The following is a 12,564-nucleotide window of genomic DNA, read 5'->3' as shown; positions in this document are numbered from 1 at the left end:
TTTTTTAATCAAATAGCATTGGATTAATTAAATATATCATCTGATACTGATTTATCTATATCATATATTCATAGAACTAATAAACCAATTTCTTTATAAATGTAAATTGTTTTTAACAATCATTTTATAAATTTATCTAAAACTCTTGGCTTTTTTGTATGACTTCAGTAAAGCTGAGTCAGAGAATTTGAATGCTGTTTTATAATTGTGTAAGGTATTTACTAAGAAAAGTGGTTTCTGCTGATCCGTCACTCCCTATTCTCCAATCTTCCAGAAAAGTAGCAGAAGCCATTTTTAGCCACAGTGCTCTGCCCTAAAGGTTTTAAAGAGTATGTGATTTGTACAAGTTGCTTAATTCATTTAAATCTTTTTTTTTTTTGCTTGTTTGTTTTTAATTGTTGTTTTGCTAGCTTGCTAGTGAGTTCATTATCTAGAGCTCTTCTCTAACACTTTATGTCTATTGTAATGCATGCAGCCTGGAATGTACTGGTGTTACACTTCTAATCATTAATTACTTCATTAATGTTGAAGACTACTTAGAATGGTTACTTTTAATACCACAAAAGCTGATGTCAAGTGATAATGGAAAGCATTCTTTGCCTGAAGAAAAGCCAAAGGAAAAAATCCTGATGTGTATAATGTGTGAGGTGATGTGTAGTTACTTATTTTGAAACGAGGCAATGCATTGTTCATTCATGTACATATCATGAAAGACAGAATTTACCTTGACTTTTTAATACATGTATTTCTGTAACTTTCAAGTGTAAAGAAAGAATGAGACCAGTGAAAGCAGCTTTGAAACAACTTGATCGGCCCGAGAAAGGCCTTTCGGAGCGAGAGCAGCTGGAACATACTAGACAGTGTTTAATCCAGATTGGAGACCATATCACAGAATGTCTGAAGGGATACTCCAACCCTGAGCAAATTAAGCAGTGGAGAAAGTAAGTGGGCACCTTTGCGGAGATGCTGAATTCATAATTTTAAATGTAACTGTTTCTTGATTTAGTTTTATATTTCCAAACTTGAGGTGAAAAACAGTGCATAGAGAAGTAAACTGTGAATGTTTTTTATTTTTATTTATGTCTCTGTTTGTACAGTTACCTATGAAAGCCAGAAGAGGGTTTTCTGTATCCTTGAGCTGGATTGCAGGCCGTTGTGAGCCACCTGATGAGGGGTAATGGGAACTGAACCCAGCTCTTGTAGAAGAGCAGCATGTGTTCTGAACTTTTGAGCCGTCTCTCCAGCACCTGGTTTCACTTTTTTTGTTTGTTTGTTTTTACATTTTTTTGTTCATGTGTACTTAATTATGTTTCATAAATTGGAAATGACATTTCTGCTTTTAGAAAGTAGTATAAGGTAATTTTACTAAAATTCAGATTATATTCTACTTTAAAATCTATTTACAGTCACAAAACTAATTTAGTTGTTAATATTTTATGCTACAAACTCACTTATTAACAGTGCAAACTTCAAACCTACTTTTCTTTTTAGGATTAGTAGAAACGTTACTTTTATAAGTCTGATCAGTTGTACGTTTTACATGGCAGCTACTTTAATGATTATCAGATACAGATGTGTTCAGGTACCTAGACAAATTAGGAAGAGAGAAAGCAGGCCAGTACCTGTGAGTGATACTGGCCAGTTAACTCAGTGGCTTCTTTATGATCTATACTCAATTCAGCTGCCCACAATCCATAGCTCATGTCATTTGTATAGGAGTGACAGTGCTTGAAGGTTTAAAGTGTCCTGTTATCCCCATGTCTTCTTACATTTGTAAAAGGAAGCCAGAAAGTTAAATAAAGCATTTGTGTTCAACTAAAAGTTGAGCCGCGATATTTAGAGAAACAAGCTGTGTGTGGACAGAGATAATAGCCAGAAATCACACACCGGAAGGCTTGGAATCATCATAGGAATTGCCATGAAACTCTTCAATCTCCACATTGGTTTACTTGGTCCTTTGTAACAGTAACTCAGCTCATTTTTCAACTGTTGTATACTTTATTTTATAAGCAATGAGAAACAATCTTGAAGTTCTATATTCATAATGTCTGCCTTAAGTGTGCACTGCTGATGGAGTAGGTGGAGAGCAATCCTTTCTACAGGGCATAGGTTTCAAGATAGCCCTCTCTCCATGGATGCCTGATACTGCAAGCGTACCAACTCCCTATATATGTATTCCTGTAACAACCTTTAGTTTATAAATTGAACTCAGTAAATGATGAATTTTCCTCCTCTTTCTTACTTCCACCCCTTCCTATTTATTTATTTTTCTCTCCTGTGATGATGGTTTTCTCTGTAGCCAAGGCTGACTTTAACTCACTGTGTAACTCGATCTGATTTCAAACTTCCAGTCTTACTCCTCTACCCTCGCATGTTTGGGATCCTGATGTGCATCACCACACCTGGCTCTCTTTCTTCTTTTTTAGAGCCTCTACCACACACTATGGCTGTAACTTACAGGCTGAGTTTTGAGGTATTGACAACAAAACTAGCTTTTTTTTTTTTTTTAAAAACAGTTCCACAGAAATACATGTTCATCTTACTGCAACTCCATCAATTTTATTGTCTGATTTTTGTTGTTGTTGTTGTTAAATTAGAAACTTTATCTTCCACATAAAGGAAGTGACTTAACAGTGTCTCTTTGGCATTTACAAATTATCAACATCGTGACTCTTACTTTGGGGGTCATTAAAATAAGGTTACCTGAATGTAAACATAGTCAATTTGATATTCAGGACAGCCATAAATAACCAGCACACAGGTAGTACATGCAGCATAGGTGTGCTGGAAGAAGATGGATGAACGTTTCGGGTGGACTGACAGAGTGGTGTTTGGGATGTTGGAGGGTATGGTTTCGGCAGTGATGTTGTGACATGAAATTTAAAAAATGTAGAGGCTGTTTATTTCTGGACTTTACAATGTAGTATTTTCATACTCTTGGCAACTAAAAGTGCAGAAAGAGAAATTACAGGCTCTGGGAAGCACTGCTGTATTCAAGTTTAATGCTTTTCCTCAGTATAAATAAAATCAGCCCTTCCTAAGTTTATTTTTATTTTCTATTTTTTTCATCAATTTATGGTAGTCCCAAAGCCATGGAACCATGGGCTAGTAAAACAGTGATGATCAATAATGTGTATTAGGCTTTTGTGAGAAGATAGCCAAATTCTCCATCTTTCTGAAGATCTGAAGTTTATTTTGCTCTCACTGATTTTCAGATGTGTTTTAGACTATTGTTGCCCTTGATAAAAATTAGGAAAATATGGGCAACCACATGGAGGCTCATAACCATCTGTAATGAAATCTGCTGCCCTCTTCTTGCTTGCAGACATAACTTGCAGGTAGAATACTATATACATAATAAATAAATAAATAAATCTTTTTTGAAAATTAGAAAAATAAAGATAGTGCGGAAAATTATTATTAAAGCTAATTTAGCTATTTTAAAGAGTTCTATTATTTTTCGCTTTTCTTAGCGTACAGATTTGAAAGTTTGGCAATGCTTGAAAATAATGCCTTTTGGCAAGAATGTATTATTACCATTTGAGGAGGAGCCTAAGGGCTACTTTTAATCATACTAGTTGCCAGTTTTTAAAATTTTGTCATTAGTATTTAGCTCTTCAGGTCTTCAGAGAGGCATGCCTACTTTCCTGCTTTGCAGATAGTAACATCTTGCTGAAATTTCTTACTGAGTAATATATGTAGACGTTGTTTCAGATTTTGTTACTAGGGAAAGAGAAATAGTGTGTTTGGAAGAAAAGACTCTAGTAGCAGGCAAATTTGCTTTTCAGGATGTTGGGTAATTTTCTTTCTAAAAGTTAGGCTGTGATCTTTTTTTTTTTTTGCCCATATTGGAAAAACATACTTTAGTTTTTTTGTTTTGTTTTTATTTTTTCCTTCTTTGTAGTTCTTTTTGGTTTTTTGAGAAAGGGTTTCTGTTTTACCCCTGGCTGTACTGAAATCACTTTGTGGACCAGGCTGGCTTTGAACTCATAGAGATCAGCCTGCCTCTGTGCCTCTGCTGCCAATGCTGAGATTAAAGGTGTGCACCACCACCATCTGGCCAGTTCTTTTTTTTTTTTTTTATTGAAAAAAAAAATTTTTATACTATATACTCTGATTATTCTTTTTCTCTCCCCCAACTTTTCCCAGATTCTCCTCAACTCCACAGCTTTTCTTTCTCTCCATCTTTAAGAAAATGGACACAAACAAGCAAAATCCCCAAAAACCATTAAAAAAATGGAAACCAAAATATAAAAACAAAAGCCCGATAGGACAAAAAGTGCTCAAAAACAGCAATGTGAGACAAATGTCTCTAAAGATATCATTAAGTTCATCTTTTATTGGCCAACTATTGCTGGGCATGGGCACTATCCTTAAATGTGGCTGATAACACCCAGTGAGGGTCCACTGCAGAGGGTCCCTTTGCAGGTGGGTGTCGGGGGCCATTGTCTGCTTCCCCTCTCGGCACTAGGACTCCATCTGGCCTGAGCCTGCAGGCCCTATCCAGTGAGCTGCCACAGTGTCCGAGTTCACATGTGCCTCAGTCCTGTCGGGTCTGAAGAAAGCGGCTCCCTTTGAATTACCCATCACTTTAGCTCTTAGGATCTTCCTGTCTCGTCTGCATAGATCCCCTCGCTCTGAGTGAAGGGGTTTGATGAAGACAATCCCATTTAAGACTGAGTGTTCTGGGGTCTCTCACTCTCTGAACATTGTCTGGCTGTGGGTCTCTGTATCAGTTCCCACCTGCTGCAGGAGAAAGCCTCTTTGATGATGGCTGATCCATGGGAATAGCAGAATGTTGCTAGCAGTTATTTTATTACTATGTTCCTTTAGCAGAACAATAGTAATTAGTTCTCCAATGAGCCTGTAGCCTGTCCAGTCTGAGGTTCTTGGCTACCAAGGCAGTGTCAGGCATGGATTCCATCTAATGTGGAGGGCCTTAAATCCAATCAGAAAGGAGTTGGTTATTACCACAATGCTTGTACCACTAGTGTTTCAGCATCTCTTGTAGGCAGGTCACTTTGAAGGGCTTGTAGCTGTATTGATGATTCCCTTCCTTCTGTGGTAGCGTGTAGAAAACGACTGCCTAGTATCAGTAGGGCTGAGGGCTCTCGGCACCAGCTGGACTTCTCCATATTCGATGACATGTGTAGGTGCTGTCTTCAGTAACAGGGTCTTCATGCTTCTTTGTTGAGAGTGGCAGTAGCCTGAGATGTTTGAGAGTTTCCATGGGGTTTTACTTGGAGGTATCAGATGTTTAGTTATAATATTGTCTCTCCTATAATTCCATTTAAATTACTTTCCTATATGAAATCTACTGTAGCAGATTTTTCACATGGACCCTTAAATGGCCCTTAGTGTTTGTTGTCCCTCCCCATATCTCTTAATCTTCCCCAATTTAATCCTTGCTCCCTTATTTATAAAATAATAGAATACAGAAGAAAAGAAAGGATGGCTTACATTTAGACTTATCACTGGGCATGAGGTCCTGGGTCATGCTAGCATTGTTGAAAACAACAACAAAAACACAAGGAAGAAAAGTAGACAGTACAATAAAACACTGGCTTCCTGACCCCTCAACAACAGTTCCCAGAGTTTACAGAGAGAGAAGGTGAAGACTGAACTTACAGCTGATAGCAGATGTTTGAGCCTGAATTATAGATCCAGTGATGACCAAAAGGATAGAACATTTCTATTTTGTTTTCCATTGTCGTATGTCTTTTATACTGTATACAACATCACCTTATAAGAGATCTGAAGTTAGGGCTGGGACAGAGCTTCTGGCATAAGGAGATTTTATTCCAAGCGTGAGGACTTGAGTTTGGAAAGCCAGGTGGACACAACAGCCCTCTCACTGGAGAGCCCAATGAACATGCATTGTGGAAGTGAGAAGTCTCAAGAGCTGGCTAGCTAGGTGAGGTGAGGCCTCTTATGTGTAATATGATTGAGGAAGATACACAGCTTGAATGTACATGTGCTACTGTATACACATGCACCCATATACATGTGAACATAAGACACACTGCACACAAGCACACAAAACTATCTGAAGTAACACTAATATTTTACCAGCAATCAGTCTTTGTAGGGCTAGACTGGCTATGACTGAGAAAGCACCTTAGACTTGAATTCTTTGAATAAGGTGCTTATTTCTAGGTTTCTGGGAGTACTGATGATAGCCCAGACTCTCAGCTCAGGAGTTTTGCCCAGGATGAGAAGTTATTCAAGTGACATATAATCAAGACTAGAACTGTCATTTTTAGCTACTTTTCTAAAGCAAAATGTATTTTATAGAATAATTTAATTATTAACAAAACGACGATTTATTAACACCCTACGTCTTATTGTTGTAACTGAAGAATATGTGTATGTTAAAGCTAGTCTATAAATTAACTTAAAAGGTAGGTGAATTTTGTGTTTCTGTAAATTTTGGTGCCATTCAATTTGTTATTTCAACCAAGTTTGCTTTCAAATAATATTTTAAGGCAATAACCTAACAGGTTTTATTTTTGAAAGTATATTTGATAACTTGGAACTGTATTCAATATGTATAATACGACTATGCATGTATATATTATGAAATAGCCACTATATTAATGTGTGCCTTTGGGTGGGAAAAGACCTAGGTACTGGCTGTGCTGTGGTGGCCCTGTGCATATTGTTCTTATGGCCACTACATTACCATTAAAAATGGTAATTCTTGTAATGTGTTATTTAGGACCATTCTTTATAAACTGTACCTCACTACTGTTTTTCTCCTGACTCAACTATTAGCATATGTAATCTTACACACACAATCTGTGTTACAGAATGAGTTTGATCGCTTGCTTAGTTTTACATATCTTTGGTGCATTTCACATTATCAAACATAAGATTTCATTCCAAGACTAAAATGAAGGAATTTGAAAGAGAAATAAAACCACTTATGTGTTTGGAGACTTAAATGTGCATGAAATTTTGAAAAGGAAACATGAAGTTTAATATCACTGGTTTCAGTAATTTACTTCTTTACTATTGACTTTTTTCTATAGAGAGCTGTGACTAGTGTTGGAAGAAGTTCTGTGGTAAAGAAAAGTATTTATTACCAGATTAATTTGCCATTTTTTTTTCCTTCTAGAAACCTGTGGATTTTTGTATCTAAATTTACTGAGTTTGATGCAAGAAAATTGCATAAGTTATATAAGCATGCTATTAAAAAACGACAAGAGTCTCAGGTAATTAGTATATAATATTTTATTCTTTAAGTTATTCTTAAGTTATTTTATTATTTAAGTTATATAATTAGTATATAATATTTCATTCTTTAAGTTATATATTATTATATAATATTTTATTCTTAAGTTATATTATTAAGGCCGTAGACATTCTTTATTATCCAATAAAAAATGGAGAATTCAGTTACCAAATGTAGAAGTAATGAATAAATTAAGCCAAATACCGTTGGAGTACTATGCCTGGTACAAACAAGACTCAAAGCATAAGCTTAAATTAATGGATAAGAAAGCAAGATATATTATTGGTTTTTGTGAGATAGTAATTATGAAAGGAACATGGTATTATATGAAAGACAAATTGCCTGACATTATCTTAAATAACCACAACAAAAAAGAGCATAAAACCTCAGCTACAATGAAAAGAAGCATTCCCTATTTGTGCATTGTCAACAACAGTGTATAAATTGAATCTAGCCAGGAGAGAATTTCAGACAAACTGCATTGGAAGGGTTCTCAGTAAAATACTGAATAATCACTGAATCAGTTTTTAAAAATACGTAGGAAATTACTTGCTTAAAGAGACCTGTACATTTTATATTTATGTGTGTGTGTTATTTGAAAACCTTATTCAACATTAAGATTTTTTAAGGATGTCTAACCCAACCCCTACACACATTAGGCTCCTGAAATGTGTCTAATATGTGTGCATTTTATTTCAGCAGAACAGTGATCAGAATAGCAACATTACTACTACTACTCATACAATTAGGAATCCAGGTAAGGATCCCCTCCCCTCCCCTCCCCTCCCCTCCCCTCCCCTCCCCTCCCCTCCCCTCCCCTCCCCTCCCCTCCCCTCCCCTCCCCTCCCCTCCCCTCCCCTCCCCTCCCCTCCCCTCCCCTCCCCTCCCCTCCCCTCCCCTCCCCTCCCCTCCCGTCTCTTTCTCTTTCTCTTTCTCTTTCTCTTTCTCTTTCTCTTTCTCTTTCTCTTTCTCTTTCTCTTTCTCTTTCTCTGTACTGTGCATGCATGTTTTTGTTTGTGTAGATTTAATTTTGTGTCCTCCTCCATCTATAAACCTGGGCCCCATGATTTCTTCAGTCTGCAACTTAGCAAGTGTTGGTAATCGTCTTCGCTTCCTTGGAGTGTGGATAGGTTTGTTATGTGGGTGCTGGGATATGAACTCAGGGCCTCATATTTAATATTTAATCTGTAAGATGTCTAGCTCCTCAGCCTTTTGTTTATTCAATTCTGATTGCAGCTACCCTCTCCTCCCAGTCCTCCCTCTTTTGTTTTTAAACAAAATTATTTTTTAAAAAGTTATTCTTGTTCAAAGTACTTTTATATTGAGAAAATACTATAATTCTAGCACATTGTATTATTTAAATCAGTTTAAGCGATGTTTTAGTTATTCCTGCTAAAAACAAACATTTAATCTAGCTTCTGGTAGTTAAAGGGTTGTTGTTAAAAGATGATTATATTCTATGAGTTGCAAACACAGTCTGGGATGAATATGGCCTTCAGTAGTTTTCAGTTATGGTTTTTGTATGAGTATGTGATTTTTAGTTGAAAGAGAATTACATCCTTTTCTTCTCTCTGACCTATGTTTGAGAATTGATTTTTTCTTTTGGCAAGAATTTCTCTTACTTAATTTTAAATGTTTTCAACACATTTTGAAATCCATTAATAAAGTTAATACTTATATATCTAATAGATATGGAAAGGTTAAAAGAGAATACAAATCATGATGACAGCAGCAGGGACAGTTATTCTTCGGATAGACATTTATCCCAGTACCACGATCACCATAAAGACCGCCACCAGGGAGATTCTTATAAAAAGAGTGATTCCAGGAAAAGACCCTACTCTTCATTCAGTAATGGCAAAGACCACCGTGAATGGGATCACTACAAGCAAGACAGCAGGTAAACTGGAAAGCAACTTTTGAAGTTTTGCTTCTTTCTGTCCTCCTTTTAATTACATTTGCTGCATTTGGGATGGATCTAAGTCTGTTTTCATGAGAGAACATTAAGTCTTATTTGCTTATAAAACTGGTTTTCTCTAACATGGTTTTTAAGTATTGGCATCAGAATATGCAATGAGAGTTGAAAGTTTTCTGATTTTAAATAGTGTAGTTTGTTGGTGCAAGCATAGGCTTTTTATGGAGAGAATTCTGCATTAGATATTGAAATTCTTGTGAGGGAAAACATAACTGCAAAATTCATCTTATTCCTTTATAGCTTAAAAAGTCTTCTTACTAATTTGTGACCATTGCTGAAATTAAACTCAGATAATTAAAAAATAAAAGTTAAGATGAGAGAGAAATGGAAGGGGATGAGTTCTGGAGAGCACTTGCCTAGCGTGTACGCCCCAGTTCAAACACTATGTTGCCGAAGTCCCAAGTGACTTTCTGTGTTTCAGTTGTGTTCACAGCCATCACAGTGTAAGCATACTAATTACAGAAAGACTTTCAATTAGAGAAATACCGTAAAAAGAAAAGCCCTGTCTATAACTGTCTATACAGTAATTTCACAAGCTTCTGGTGAAAGTGTCTGTGACGAGAATCTTTGGTCAACAGGATCGTTTTATGTGAAAAGGCAAATATGTTAGCTATCTCTTGTTCAGCTGCCATGCTGTAGGGGTATTTTTTGATGTGTGTGTTGACTTACTACATACCCAGTTGAATGAGAAAATGTTTGACATCACAGACTAATGAAACGTTTCCTTTATGATTTTTTTTTTCAGACTACATTGTAGCATTTTAAATTCCTAGAGGTTTAAAAGGAGAGCATTTTCAAGGGGAAGCTCTGCATAACTGTGGTTGTCTCGGTGCATCTCAGACGTCGAGGTGTACTGACACAAATGAGTCATAAGTGAAGTGAAAATGTCTCTAGGGATGCTCTGTGTGGTTCTCTTCAGTCTTGGGGACCTTCATTTGCATAGAGAGCTCTAGTGATTTTGGCTGCTTTGTAAGGTGGCTCTGGTACAGTGGAGAAGTGATTCTAAGCTATTTTCATGAAGGTTTGAGCTCCTGCATGATTAAATATATTTTAAAGTGTCTATAATTCTCTGCATGCTTTTATTTGGAAACTTTAATGTACTAATTTGACTAAAAAGACTGTTTGCCTCTTATTAGATACTATAGTGACAGAGAGAAACACAGAAAACTGGATGACCACAGGAGCCGAGAGCACAGGTCAAGTTTGGAAGGAAGCTTAAAGGACAGGTGTCATTCTGACCATCGGTCTCACTCGGACCATCGACTGCATTCAGATCATCGCTCAAGTTCTGAATACACACATCATAAATCTTCCAGGGATTATAGGTATCTCTCAGATTGGCAGATGGACCACCGAGCTGCCAGCAGTGGGCCTAGGTCACCTTTAGATCAGAGGTCTCCCTATGGCTCCAGGTCTCCGTTTGAACATTCAGCAGAACACAGAAGTACACCTGAGCACACCTGGAGTAGTCGGAAAACATAACAGAAGCTGATACTTGGTCTTTCTGGACTTTTCTTTTAGCCATAGATCATAAACCAACACAGTAATTGCCTTACATGACTTGAAAGACACAAACAGCTCTTCTCTCGGTAGCAGTATTGTTACTTCTTTCCAGGACGCAAGGTCTATTACCCCAACAGAAGAGAAAATATTTTTATATTTAAGGATTATGCTGCACTGTACTGCAAATTCTGCAGTACTTTTTTTTTTTTTCTTTTTTAAAGAAATGGAAAATGTTTACTATGACAGGGACCTCAAACACTGCCCTCCCGTATAGGCTGTTTTTACGTCAGTGATTTTAGACTGACACCATTTAAATTATGTTTGTATATGAACTTTACTCTGACCTGTGATGATCATGTTTCAGGAAGGAATGAAAGAGAGTTCTTTTCTTAATAAAGAAAAAACACTCAAGGACTTTGTTCACTTTCCAAAGCTACTTGTTTACATTGTACACTGCGACCACCTTGCCGCTTCCCATCACAAGCTTGAATATTTAAATCCTGTACTTATACCTGTAATATAGCCGGGAATTTCCTGTTTGTGATTATTATTATGCCTTTTTACAAAAGAAGATGGCTGTAAATTATTGTAAATGTATTAAATGAGCTTTTCTTCCTTGCCCTTCTCAGGCTTTTTTTGACTGTTCCTTTCCCTACCAACTCAGGCCTTCTTATTAAAAAAAAAAAAATCAGTGTAATAACACTTTTTAATGATTTGTCTTGATGGAATCATTGTTTAGAATGTAAAAATGGGGAAAGGGGCCACTTATTTCTTTTAGTCCTTTTTATATTGAATATTTTTATTAGATACATGTTTTACCCCTCCTTTTGGAAGTCAATATTGCGTTTGTAGTTTTTCGAAAGAACTGGTGAGGGTTATATGTGAAGTATGAACTTGATGCTCTGGCAACTTTTTCAGATGCATTTGGTTTAAAAGGGTAGGTGTATGAACACTTTCAGAATCCAAAATGGCCAAAAGTTATTGTAAATCCATTTGTTTTCCTTTTCATGTGGGCAATAATGTCAAATGTGCTATGCAGCCAGGTTAACATTTTAGATGAATTTGATTGACTTTTTAATATAAACTGTTACAGTGCACACTGATTGTACATAAAAACCTTATATATGACAAATTAAATTTTAAGAAAAAGGATATGTGGGCTCCTGTAGTTTTATGCTGCATTCTTGTTCCTTCAAGCATTTAATCTTATTTGTTTTGTTTTAAGTAACAGCTGCCAGAGAAAAAGGTATTTTCGTATACAATTGAAAATTGATAAGATGTAGTACTAAAACTATTATCTGTTTTGATGACTCTGAATCTGGACTATAGACGTCTTTGCTTCCTGAAGACATTGTTCTTCTAGAATGCCTTATATTCAGTGGGAATTTTGGATGTATGTCGTGTAACCAGTTAGAATCTTTACTCCTGGACATGTTTCCATGGAATAACTGTGGGGATATCTAGGTTTGTATTTTCATATTTTCCTTTTATATGGTTAAATATAAAATTTATGCTGTGTTTACAAAACACACTTTTTTTAAAAGCAGTTTTATCTTTTGCCTAAAGTTATCCTGAAGCAAAAAATATCTTTTTATCTTTGATATATGAGGTAATGTGTTGGGGAATAACCCAACTTTTAAACACCTAGTTAAAATTAAAGGTGAAAATGGTAGAATTCAGTGCTGGCACACAACTTTTTAAACTTTTACTTTCTTCCACATTAAATGTAAATGATCATTTTATTCCCAAAGAACATGACCCATAAATCCTGATATTAACACAGCAAATAGCTCAGGGTTAGCGATACATGCCTTTGCAGCTAGGTCATTTGCTTCAAAGCCTGTTGTACAGC

The 12,564-nt window shown here is 36.2% G+C and overlaps 1 protein-coding gene across 3 annotated transcripts in view; it reads left to right on the top strand.

The window, feature by feature from the left end:
- Chd1 (chromodomain helicase DNA binding protein 1) overlaps window positions 1-11,864 on the top strand; it is a 71,616-nt gene extending 59,752 nt beyond the window's left edge. For 2 of the 3 annotated variants that reach the window (XM_060373430.1, XM_060373431.1), the window contains exons 32-36: window positions 763-941; window positions 7,118-7,214; window positions 7,934-7,991; window positions 8,924-9,134; window positions 10,346-11,864. In XM_060373430.1, coding sequence (XP_060229413.1) covers window positions 763-941; window positions 7,118-7,214; window positions 7,934-7,991; window positions 8,924-9,134; window positions 10,346-10,691 — 891 coding nt within the window. In that variant the 3' untranslated portion in view covers window positions 10,692-11,864. The remainder of the gene's footprint in view (window positions 1-762; window positions 942-7,117; window positions 7,215-7,933; window positions 7,992-8,923; window positions 9,135-10,345) is intronic. The other variant, XM_060373433.1, reaches the window with a different exon arrangement.
- Window positions 11,865-12,564: the final 700 nt, after the last annotated feature.

Source organism: Meriones unguiculatus, chromosome 20 (assembly GCF_030254825.1).
Source record: "Meriones unguiculatus strain TT.TT164.6M chromosome 20, Bangor_MerUng_6.1, whole genome shotgun sequence".
NCBI classification, from domain to species: domain Eukaryota; kingdom Metazoa; phylum Chordata; class Mammalia; order Rodentia; family Muridae; genus Meriones; species Meriones unguiculatus.
The sequence above is the reverse complement of the archived record's forward strand: the minus strand, read 5'-3'. Positions and strand labels throughout refer to the sequence as shown.